Source organism: Lotus japonicus, chromosome 4 (assembly GCF_012489685.1).
Source record: "Lotus japonicus ecotype B-129 chromosome 4, LjGifu_v1.2".
Taxonomy (NCBI): domain Eukaryota; kingdom Viridiplantae; phylum Streptophyta; class Magnoliopsida; order Fabales; family Fabaceae; genus Lotus; species Lotus japonicus.
In genome coordinates, this window is record NC_080044.1 from 74,064,443 (window position 1) to 74,076,788 (window position 12,346).

The 12,346-nt window shown below is 37.2% G+C and overlaps 1 protein-coding gene across 2 annotated transcripts; it reads left to right on the forward strand.

Moving 5' to 3' along the window:
* The first annotated feature begins 1,945 nt into the window (after window positions 1–1,945).
* LOC130716157 (uncharacterized) lies at window positions 1,946–12,224 on the forward strand. Of its 2 annotated transcripts, none has more exons than XM_057566357.1 (8): window positions 1,946–2,103; window positions 3,325–3,565; window positions 5,914–6,037; window positions 7,114–7,406; window positions 7,513–9,283; window positions 9,688–9,941; window positions 11,573–11,680; window positions 11,799–12,224. In XM_057566357.1, the coding sequence occupies exons 1-7, from the start codon at window positions 2,048–2,050 to the stop codon at window positions 11,645–11,647; spliced, it is 2,814 nt and encodes a 937-aa protein (XP_057422340.1). In that variant the 5' UTR covers window positions 1,946–2,047; the 3' UTR covers window positions 11,648–11,680; window positions 11,799–12,224. The 2 variants fall into 2 exon arrangements, with proteins under 2 accessions (XP_057422340.1, XP_057422341.1); XM_057566358.1 differs by having other exon boundaries at window positions 11,576–11,680.
* Window positions 12,225–12,346: the final 122 nt, after the last annotated feature.

The window sequence follows — 12,346 nt, forward strand, 5'->3', positions numbered from 1 at the left end:
GGCTCCATCGGAGATTACCTCTATCATCCAGGATGATGTTCTTGCCTCTATGACTTCTTATTAATTGAATGAAACTGAGTTAAAAAAAACAAATACTTCCTCTGATCCTTAATATATGAAGTAAGCAACTATTTCACAAATCTTAAAAATTCTATTCAATTTAGTTAGTTGTATTAAAGTTATTTTCAAATTTTATCAATTTTCAAAAATTGCTCATAACACACTTTCTTAATATCTATGCATCATTAGTTCTTATATGAGTGGAAAAAGAGAGAAGGTCAAATTAAATAAGAGTATTTTTGTTAAAAAATAATTAATGCACCACAAACTTCAAGTTGGTTAAGTGGCAAGAGTTAGGGCCTAGGGGACATGTGGGTTGAGTGAAGGAGGTCCAGCAATCAATCCTTGAAAGGTGCAAAAAAACTTCGGGTGAGTAGTATTATGAATGGAGTGAGTAGTATTTATATCAAGAAGACATAATTGTCTGTATGGAATGCAAATTTCGGGTGTTTTTTTAAGGTTTCTAACAAAACACGCAGAATTAAAAACAATATCTCTCCAATTTGATGAAGAACTCAAAAATTCACTCGCTTCTCACCTCTCAAACAAACAAGTTAACTTTAGTATTTTCACCCTATCTATTTCTTCATTTCACTCTCACCAATCACTCTCATAATTAAGCGATGATGATTTTTCTTTATATATATATATATATATATATATTTAAATCCAACACTATATATGAAAAATAAATATTTCTCTCTGCCAGGGTTTAAAGGTAAGAAAGAGCATCAGCTGCCACCTCTTTTGAGTCTCCTCCCCCTTTGGGGATTCCCGGTATAGACTTCCCTTCTTCTAGGTGGTTGTTTCACACCAGTTCTCGTGACATCCATTGGGCTCATACTCATCAAGGCCCAAAATCCTCAATCTGTCACAAAAGAATAACCCTTGTTCCATTCCTAGGTCGTATTACGTGACTCGCCGACAACCCAACCACACTAATTAGGTTACAGTGGTTGGGCTCCTATAATGTTTCACTATTGCCCGTGTTCCCACTTTTCTCTAGATTATTTTCTACATGATCCCTAACTTCGTTTTAATTTCCAATCTCATGCTCGACGTCATCATTCTTTCCTTCTAATGTTCCTTTATCAAGCCAGACGCTTACTTGGGATTTATGGGCTTCTCATATTTGGAATCTTCCTCCCCACCATCTCCACAACTTCCATTATCTAGTGCTCCGACGACCCACCATCATCGGAAACTGAGCCTCTTGTCACAACTATCTTTCTCATAAGAGAAAGCCAAGTCACACCCTCTCCTATGCATGCCGAGGAAGGAGCTAGACATTGAGTCAATTCTATTAACATTTAGTTTCTTTATACACCAACATACATACTTCTCTTGAAACTCCACACTTCATAAATCGAATTTTAAAGACTTTGTCGTTTTATTTTCACACATCTGACCAAGGCAACTAGCCGGGGAAGAAGTTCTAACAACTAGCCTTATGTATTGTAAATTTAAAAATATAAATTTTCAAATAAATAATATTAGAAAACACTAAAAATAAAATACTTTAAAATAAATATTTAAAAAAATTCTCACAAAAAATTCTAATTATAGTGGTTGATAAATCATGTTGTTCCAATCTCGAACAACATTTTTTATTTTTCACATGTATTACCACACTTGAAATACTATAACAATCTCTTTTAATATAGGCTATGTTTGACATGTCATTTCTTGAGCTGAAACTTGTGTTTTTTCCTTAACAAAACAATGTTTGTGCACTTTATTGTTTGTGTCCGAAAAACACCATAATACAATGTGTTAAATGTGGTTTGATTTGTTAATGAAAGAATCAACAGAATATACCTAAGGAAAAAAAAGAATCAATAGAATAGAATTGGTTAAAAATTACCGGCGCCATCGGTTTCGTCTCATATATTTTACTGAAGCTGCTATTCCACTCTCGCTCGCACTCACGAATTTCATTTGCTTCGAAAACTGAGAGAGAGAAAGAGTGTGAGAGAGAGAGAGAAAGATGAGAGAAGAGGTTATCAGCTCCGGAGGCACCGTTGATCTCACACCCGCTGCCAGGTACACTGCTCTATCTCCCTCTCTCACTACCGCTCCTTCATGCGAGCATCAACTTCTTCTCAAATTAGGGTTTTCTTTTTATGATTTGTGTTTTGAATTTGATTGGTTTTATCGAGTAACTGAGATTTATGCACGAATTCAATTGGAAATTATAACAACATTGTTGTTGTTGCTGCTTGAGAATTGGATCTAATGGAAGATGATGTTGTTCTGATTTTGCTAAGTGGATGTATTCTTCATTTACCTGATACCATTGTGTTTCGGGTTTTCATTACTCGTTCTTGTGCTTTTTAATTGCATTTGCATATATGCCCATTTACTGAATTTCAACTGTTTGACGGGGTTCATGTTGCTCACCATGGAATTTCTCATGAGCAATTTTCTACTTGACCCCTTTTACTGGGTCATTTTCTTCATGTATATGGATATTTAAATTTTGTACCCGTTTATGGATATGCAATTATGAGGGGGATAAGTAGGCTTAGGTGATTTTACCAACGTTTTACATCTGATTCATACAGAACTTTCTGCTATCCTTCGACCTTCAAACAGTTTAAGTATCCTTAGGTATGCAAAGCTTCCTATAGAGAAGGGAAGCTCATCAATGCTCTAGCACATTGGGACAGAGTCACCATTAGGAATTAAGTGTTAGCTGCCTTAGGTTTCCCTTGACTTGGAACAGTGAAGCAGCATCACGTTATCCTTTGTTTGACCAATTGAGCATCATGTGACTTTGATTTTTCTGCTTGGTAGCACAATTTCTTACCATCCCAAATTAGGGATCCTGGGCTGCATAGCCTGTGTGCCATGCACACATTTTGTTTCTCACCCTCCTGGGCCTCCTCTCCTATAGTTAAGGATCTGTTCCTCTATAATAACCAGAGATTTCTCAACCCTCACAAGAGAAAATGATGCTATTTACCGTTATAGACACGAAGCGTTGATTTTAAACTTCCTAAACTGTCCTACTAAATATTTCCGTTGGGCGCCTCACCTGTTGGGTCGACTGCACGCTAGGGCCAGATACTCAAGTCATACTGTTTTCCATCGCCTTGGTCTAAAACAGAAAGTTTCTTACATTTTTAGGGATTTGAACTTAATGCATATATGATGTATTGCTAGCGATGGTATATTGGTGTTTTTATAGAATATTCAATGCTCTTATCAATGTCATTCATTTAACTTCCTCAACTAATTAATATTATTCATGTATTTTATCAGTTCTGCTGGAGCATCCTCCCCTGCTGTTCCGATGAATGTTGGCAGCTTAGATGGGTCAAGTCATGCACAAGGCTCTAAAGCGGCTTCTCTCTCATGTGTTGGTTCACAACCACCATGGACTACTTCCTTGAGCACAACTGCTGGTGCTTCATCAAGATCTTCGTGTAGACCATGGGAAAGGGGAGATTTGTTAAGGCGTCTGGCTACATTTATCCCTTTAAATTGGTTCGGGAAGCCTCAGGTTTGAACTGAACATGGTTTTATATAAACATTCTCGTAGTCATAACTCACAAATTTATTCGTACGTGTGGTTATCTCTACTGCTGTCTTGTACTAGTAATAACTGGTCCTATGATAGCTTCTGTTTATGCTTGTAAGTTATAGAAGGAACCTAGTGCCTATCAAAAAATAAAACAGAAGGAACCTAGTGTTATGCAATCTACATGAAATCATTAATGTGTCATTTTAATTATCATGAATAGAAATCTTGTTCTTTCGTCTCACAGCCTGCAGTCTCATCCATGCCGCTGTTTTTTCTTATTTTCTTTTGGCATGTGATAACTACTGCTTGAAATTAACAAATTGAATATCTAAGCTTTCTGGTTGAAATAGGATGAAAGAAAGAGCAGAATCAATATACTGTAGGATGCAAGAAGACTTCCCTTTCTGTCATTCTTCTTTTAAATTTTTGAAATCTATTTTGAAATATTGAAACTAACCTTATACAGAAACCTTAACCTAGATTGTGTACTTTTTTCAGTTCCTTAAAGTCTTTCCTTCACGTTTTCTCACACTTCACACTTCATTCTTTCCTTAAAGCCTAGTATTACTATATTTGAAACTTATTCTTATTATTAGTGTTATTTGACATTTGCTTTCGTTTCATTAAACTGAACTGCCTTTACCTTATCTTTCTTTTTCTGTGAATTGTTTAATTAACATTCTTTATCCAGCCATGACTTAATATCTTGAAATAAGTAGTCAACCATATGTTCAACTTGCTCCAATTCTATCTCTTTCATTTTATAAACGTTACAGCTGTTTCTGGTTTTGTTATGCCTATTGTACCTTCACATGATATAAGGTTGAAATCATGTCACTTCTTAGCTGCAAGTAAATCTGTAAAATTTCTTGAAATTATTTTATGTTTCCTAAAGCAAGCTGTAACTCATGCTAGTCCCTGAAGTTCAGTCCTTGGGAATATCTTTTTCCAAAGTTGGTTTCCAGTTTGGGAGATGGTACTTCGTACTTGTATTCATAGAAGCTTTTTGGTTCATGTTTAACCTACTATCATCATCATTTGCTTTTAGGGTTTCTTTTTATCTTAGGAAATCCTAAAACTGTTCTATCAGTCTCAGTGCTTTCCCTGCGACCAGTAAATGCATTAGGAGTTTCTAATATATCCCAATGATTGCTCACCCCTATTCCCTATCACAGCCAGCCTCTCTAGGGGTAAATGGGACCCAGTAGGGGGCACTGGTGCCTCCCCAACCCCTAGTATCCAAAACAAATAAAGGAGGCTAAGTTTTTGTGAAATTGTGAAGTTTATTCATTTTTTGGGTACATTTGGGTGCAGAGTAACACTTGCATTTTTAAGTGTGTCACTTGCCCGTAAACTTGTTATTGGACTAGATTATGTAATGGTTTATCTTTGGTTTTCTGCTCATGGGTTTTCAGCAGAGTGGGCATTTCTGAATCTTCGATTTGTAATGTAGAGAAACTGGGCAACCCTGCTGCATTGTATTGAGTTGTTTATGTCTTATCTTGACTTGTATGGCCTGTAATATCTTATCCTCCCCCTTCTTGTACTTATCCCTCTTTTGTCTCATAAATTTCTTTATAGAAGGAAATTTGCCTCGGCTTGTTGGTCCAAGTTGCAAGGAGCTTGGTTATGCCAAAGCAAGATCTTGGGTTCAACTTCAATTCTTTAAATGGAAAGATAGGCACTAGGAGAGCTTTGCCTCCTTCAATGGTTCCATCTGTTTGAGTTGGGTTAGTCGGGATGCAATATGACTTCTAGATACCAAGGGTCTCAAATAAAATCAAAACCACAAAAAGGAAATTTTGTTATTTTGTGATTCCATTTGGCTGTTGAAATGATAGATTCCATTCTGAGGCTTTTTAAGGATTTTATGCATGTATTAAAAATACTGTTTTAGCCTGAAAAAGGAAAAAAGAAATAACTCTTTACTAATGTTACGTATGTGAAATTCTGAACAGATCCATAGCTGTTTTTTGCAGATTTATTTTACTTGCAACTGGTTTCACGACCTCTTTATATTCTTTCTGAGCAATGGTCAGATTATTAGAATGTTATAAATATCACTTGCAGTAATTTACAGCTTTGCATCATGTGGGGATCCGTTTTTATGTTCTGTTGGGACTTTCTAATTATTTGTATTTGTACTGGAATTCCTTTTAAGATGTCAAATTCACATGAAGTAATGGTCCAAGGAAATTTCTTGATCTGTGAGGTGTAATTGTTAGCTATTGGCTATGCCTAGATAATGTTATATTTGCTACTCACAGTGTTCTAAGTAGATATGAGGCAGTCTCCTAGGATCTCATGTTTCTTTTAATTTCTTCCAGATCATCAGTTCATTGGCTTGTGCTCAGAAAGGTTGGACAAATATTAGTGCAGACAAAATTGTGTGTGAGTCATGCGGTGAATGCCTGAGTTTTATATCATCTTCATCCTGGACATCAGCTGAAGGTTGGTGCTGGAAAATTTGCAACAGTACTTTCAGCTACTTCCGGCTTCCAATTTTTTTCCCTCTAAAATGGGTCATGTTTAATGTCTAGGATAATTAAGAATATCTGATACCAAATAAAGGCTTACTTTGTTGAGGTATCCTATATATAGTTAACATGTAGAAGTCAACATGATGAAGAGAGGAGTTTGGAAAAAAAAATGTGGGATGAAATTAATTGCACTAAAACCAAGGGCTTTACCGTCCGTGAATAGCAGTCTGTATTAGTTTGTAAATCCCAAACAAAAATATAGTTATTCCTAACTTAGTCCATAGGAAAACAGTAGAAGCAGACTGCTACTTATGAGGTTCCAATTGTCTAAAAACAATTTTTGCTAAATGCATGGTGATTTGAAATGTTGCTCAAGATTTAACACATCTTAGTTTGTCAATGAATTTTAAATTTTGTATGAGATAGAATTATGTTTTTTTTTCCTTTGGTGCTCAGCTCATGTCTATTTCAAGGGCTGTTTCTGATATATTAAGAAAATTGTCTGGGTTGTTATATTCTCGAGTGGTTGCCCCTTCAGGATTTAGTCATCCACCCCCAGACCCAAGTTGTATTTTTCATGTCTCTAATACAATTTTTTTATATTAAAAATGTTTAAAATTTGTTGAATTCTATAGATCATTGGTATGGACTATGCAGATTTGGTAGTTTTTGGTTGCTTGAGAAATTAGTATTAATACTATGGCTGTAGTTAGCATGCATGTATAAGAATATTTGTAGTATTTTTTCCAAGGTTCTTGTAGTATGTATAACAAGACTTCAAACAAGTTAAAAAATAGAGGGGCGACTTATCACCTAAGCTACTCTGATTTAGTTTCAAACATCAAACCCTTTTAATTTTTTTTTATATATTTTATCTGAAAACAGTTTGACAAATACATTCTTACTTTGATTTAGTTTGTCAAGCAAGTTTTATCTGATAAGTGATAACTAGGATATAGGATATACTGATATAGGAACTTCTCTGTCTTTGCTGATTATATTCATCTTTTTTTTTAACATATTTATTTGTTATTGGACTGGTCGTAGGCCAAAATGCCAGCGAATCCTTTGCCAGGCAGCTGGATTCGGGGCATAAAGTTAATTGCCCTTGGAAAGGAAACAGCTGTCCAGAAAGCCTAGTGCAGTTTCCTCCAACTCCTCAATCTGCCTTAATTGGTGGCTACAAGGATAGATGTGATGGACTCTTACAATTTCACTATCTCCCTGTGGTAGCGATGTCCGCAATTGAGCTAATGTGTGTTTCTCGAGGCCCACAGATTGAGCGCTTTATATCAGAGCTTGAAAACTCTCAAGATGAGGCATACTACTTATTTTCTCGTGTAAGCTATTTTCACTTTTAATGTCTATCAGTAAATATTTATTTTATACTTCCCTTGGTACTCTGTCATATGTTTATTTCCTATTCGTGTATCTTGCTTTTGCCAGGCACAGAAGCTTATAAGTCTTTGTGGATGGGAACCGAGATGGCTTTTAAATGCTCAAGATTGTGAAGAGCACTCTGCTCAATCTGAAAGAAATGGATATTCTTTCGGCCCAAGTAAGACTCAACTCCATATTACTCAAGATCCAGGGCCAAAAGCAATTTCTTCTTCTACGAAAATGGACAGCAGAAAGGGAAAGGCATCTCTTAAGGAGTCTAGACTTGACAGCCGCTTGCCTTTGCTTGATTGTAGCTTATGTGGTGCTACAGTTAGAATTTCGGATTTTTTGACTATTCCTCGTCCTAATCGGTTTGCACCTAACAGTATAGATATTCCTGATACTAGTAAAAAGATAGGACTGACTCGTGGAGTGAGTGCAGCTAGTGGAATCAGTGGTTGGATAGCGGCTGATGATATAGAGAAAGATCAGACTGAAGATCGTGATGAAGTTGCAACAACAAATGAGGGGAAGTTGTTGACAAACACAGATCTAGATTTGAATCTTACTATGGCTGGGGGTTTTCGTTTTACTCCTTTGGGCAGGACCGCTACATCTGAAAATACTCTTGATGAGGGCATGGGAAGGGATTTAATGATCGGTCAGCCTTCAGGGAGTGAGATTGGTGATCGTGCAGCTTCATACGAATCCCGAGGGCCAAGCTCTCGTAAGAGAAATTTTGAAAAGGGTGGAAGTTCCGATGACAGACCACTTCTTAGGTTGCAGCAGCAGGCTGATAGTGTTGAAGGAACTGTCATTGATCGTGATGGTGATGAAGTTACTGATGGCGGAAAATATTCAGCTGGTCCTTCAAAACGTGCTCGTGACTCCGATATTTTTGACACATACTGTTCACCTCATCAAAGAGATTCATCAGGTGCTGGTCCTAGCCATTCATTGGGCCTTGAGGGCTATGTTGCTGGCAATCGAGCTTCTTCATTTCGTCAAGGTAGTGATCGACTAATCGGATTCCAATCCCGTGCATCATCTGTCATTGCAATGGACACATTATGTCATAGTGTTAATGGTGATTCTATGGAAAGTGTTGAAAACTATCCAGGAGACCTTGATGAAGTTCATTTCCCCTCCTCTAGCACCTATGGCAATGTTGACATGAATGAAACATCTGAGCTGAATAATAGCAATCAAGCTCAGCAAAGCACTTGTTTACAAGCAGCTACTGAAGTTGTCCCTGGTGGAGTGGGAGTAAGCTGTACAAACTATGGGGAAGAACTTCTCAATGCAGAAACTGTGACTGCTCAGGCTCGAGATGGAATTAGTTTTGGCGTTAGTGGAGGGAGTGTAGGAATGTGTCTTAGTCATGAAGCTGAAATCCATGGGGCAGATATATCTGTACACAGAGCTGATAGTGTTGTTGGTGAAATGGAACACAGAGTAGAAGATGCTGAAAATCAAGGACAGACTGGTGAATCTGTTCCGCATCCAGGTCTAACGGATGAGATTATCCCCGATGATATAAACAGGGAAGATCCTGTTGGTGATAGCCAGGAGATGATGTCTCACTCTGTAGGAAGGGCAGACAGTGGGTCAAAAATTGGTTGTTCTACAAAGGCAGAATCTGTTGAAAGTGGAGAAAAGATTGGTCAAAACAGTAATCTGCCACCTGCTAACAGTAGTCATCCATCCCGTTCGTGCAATGCTAATATGTATTCAGGTTCTGGAAATACTAAAGAAAATATCAAGAAGGATGGTAAATCATCATTCACCAATAATTGTGCTCTACTTGAATCAGACTTTGCCGCTGCAAATGGGATTGGTAAGCTTCTAATTTAATGATCTTGAGCTTTTTTCACTGTTACCCTCCCTGTTAGTGCTTAAGGTAGAATCTACAATTTAAAGAAGAATTACAAAGAAGAGTTGAAGAAAGAATCAGTATAAATCATGAAGGAAGTTTATTAGAGTTTAACATCCAAGTACAATTAACAATCTTCATAATCACTAACATCAATTTCTTATTTATTGTTATGGCATTAGTTACTTCTTTAAGGCTTTTACTATTTTCCGTTTAATTGTGCACATGGTTCTCCTTGCTTATACTTCTGTATCACTACTCGCAGCCAAAGCATATGTATAATATTTTGAACCTTGAAATAGTGAGAAGCATTGCTTTGTGGTAAAATATATTTGGAGCAAAACCACTGAAATCATTGAATTTTTTAGGTCCTCCGAAAGGTGAAAGTAATTATGAAGAGGCTGTAGAATTTGATCCTATTGTCCATCACAACCAATACTGCCCTTGGGTGAATGGAAATGTTGCTGCTGCTGGTTGTGCTAACTCTGTTCCAAGCACTAGTAGTGATGCAATTGCACTTTGCGGGTGGCAGATGACTTTGGATGCTTTGGATGTCTTGCGATCACTGGGGCAGAATGCAATTCCAACAGTACAGTCTGAGTCTGCTGCATCTTTGTACAAGGTTTGTCTGTCTCGTTTGTCATTTGTTTTCTCCATTTTATCACCTTGCGATGAACCTATTTCGTTGTATTCAATTGGAAGTTTGATTTTCTTGTGCATAATATGTCTTCATTGATATAGTCTACGCATAGATGAACTCAGATTTTCAATCATGGTAATCATACCTGTCTTCTATTTTCTTCGTTTAGTTTCCTTTGAACTTTGTTAAGGCCTCACGTTGACTAGAGATATAGCTAAATAAGTTCTTATATAGGATAGAACAATCCTCACCAATGAGCTAGCTTTTGAGGTAGAGTTAGGCCTAAACATTATTCTAAGATGATATCAGACATTGTTCTAGATTAGTTTATTGGGCCACCCATAAATGAGACACACGAAGATGTCCAATTTTGCAAATCACGCTCGAAATGTTCAGCCCTAGGTGTGAGCGGAGTGTGGTAAGGTCTCACATTGACTAGAAATATCACTAAATAAGTCTTTATGTACGATAGAGCATTTCTCACCCCTAAACTAGCTTCCTAACCCGAATTCTAAGAGAGTTTGTCCTAAATCTGTTTATTGAGCTACACATAAATGGGTCACCCACAAAGGTCCAGCCTTGGATGTGAGGAGAGTGTTTTTAGGTCCCACCTTGACTATAGACATGATTAAATAAGCCTTGTATTGAAGGGTGAAGGGCCAGGGTTCAAACCCTGGTGAAGGAACTAATTTACTAACAATTAACCACTAACATTTGCCTATAAAAAAAAAGGCCTTGAAAAGGGTAGAGTCCCTCACCTTGAGCTAACATTTGGGGTAGAATTAGGCCTACCCTGAATTCGATGAGACTCATAGGAATGGAAGCATATTAGCTCATTCCTTGTCTAAATGAAAGGATCTTCCAGAGCACAATGGCTCTAAGCTGAGATGTAGACTCTCGAAGGAGGGACAGATGGTAGGAAAGCTAGGAGAGCCACAATGGTTACAGAGGCAGCTATTGATGGATAACTTGAGTTTGAAGAAGCCTCTTGCCCTGCAAAGCTGCTTCGATCGAGACCAATGTTACTTTTGAGGTGTGTAGTTCTTCCGTGGGTGCAGAAGCGAGGACAGATGGATGTTTAAGAGGGGTGAGAAGCAAGATGCAATGTCTTCTGCCATTTGCACTGTAATTGCCTTGGTGTAGAAGAGAAGCGCCTTGGATTTTTGCACTTTTCTGCTTGTCGTATCAAGTTTTTTCATGGATGAGTACGTATGTTCAGAAAATCTAAAGTAGATTCTCAGTCATATATATACTTATGGGATCAAGCGTCCCTTGCTGTCATAAGAAGTACACCTGTTACGAGACTCTGTATTATTCTGGATATGGCCTCTGGTGCCTTTTTGGTCGGTCATCTTCTGACCAATTTTGTGACCTGCTTGGTTGGTTTTGTATGTCTGAACTCTGAACCTTGGCTGAAAAAAAAGGCTCTTTTAGGAAACTTGGTGATATTTTCAAAATGGTTTGGTATTGAAATATTTATGACTGTGTCTGCCACATGTTTAGAGTAAAATTATTCATTTCTTGTTTCTGTAATTTAACGAGTATAATAATGCTTACACCTTACATTGAATAATTTTTGCGTGTTCATGTTCACTCACTTGAATGTCTTTCAGCAGAATGATCAGCAAGCACCTCGTGAGAAACTCCTACGCAATCACTCTATAAGCCGAAGTCATGGTCAACTTTGAGTGTTTTTCAAGCATTTGGTTCTCCATTTCGTTGTAAGGGAGTAATGTCATAGCTATATATATTTACGAACAAAGTGTTTTTGCTATACTTCTTTCAGCTCAAACGTCTGATTTATGTCTTTATCTATCCTTTGGTGTCCTAATATTGCAGGATTATAGCTATATTTATCGAAGTACGCATGGTACTGGGAATATTTCAAAGTCTCTCTAGCCAGAGGCTTGGTAAGGCTGTTGCATTGCACATGAAATGCTATTAGGGAAACTGGTTGGTCATCAAAGCGTAGAGATCTCTTGCATTAGTTGGTATGGCCGATTCAATTCATGATGTAGAAGACTTAAGTTATTATCAAACAACAATTTGTTTCGAAGACCTGTGGTTTGAGTATTGAATTGTAAATACTGGAAATGTCTTTTTTTAATCATAGAATTGCGTTTAGGACTTTAGGCCTCTGGCCCCATTTTCTTTGTGTATTTGGTAATGAAAAAAGATTCTTGGAAAATTTCTTAGAAGTTTCCCCGTTTTTCAGAATTTAAAAGAAAATTTCCCCTTTTTTAATAAAAAAGGCGTTCATATTCATTGTGGATGTAGATTTGTTATTCTTCCATTTATTTGTTGTGGTGCTCATGGATATCAAATTTAAAATTAATTAAGCTTTCTTTTAGATAGATTGGGTATTCATAACGAAACACATTGTTTCT

Bases quoted from the DNA above. Each gene is read 5' to 3' on its own strand.
- LOC130716157 (XM_057566357.1), top strand. From the start codon at position 2,048: ATGAGAGAAGAGGTTATCAGCTCCGGAGGCACCGTTGATCTCACACCC. The intron at 2,104-3,324 runs GTACACTGCTCT...GTATTTTATCAG, and splicing joins GATCTCACACCCGCTGCCAG to TTCTGCTGGAGCATCCTCCC. The intron at 6,038-7,113 runs GTTGGTGCTGGA...GACTGGTCGTAG, and splicing joins ATCCTGGACATCAGCTGAAG to GCCAAAATGCCAGCGAATCC.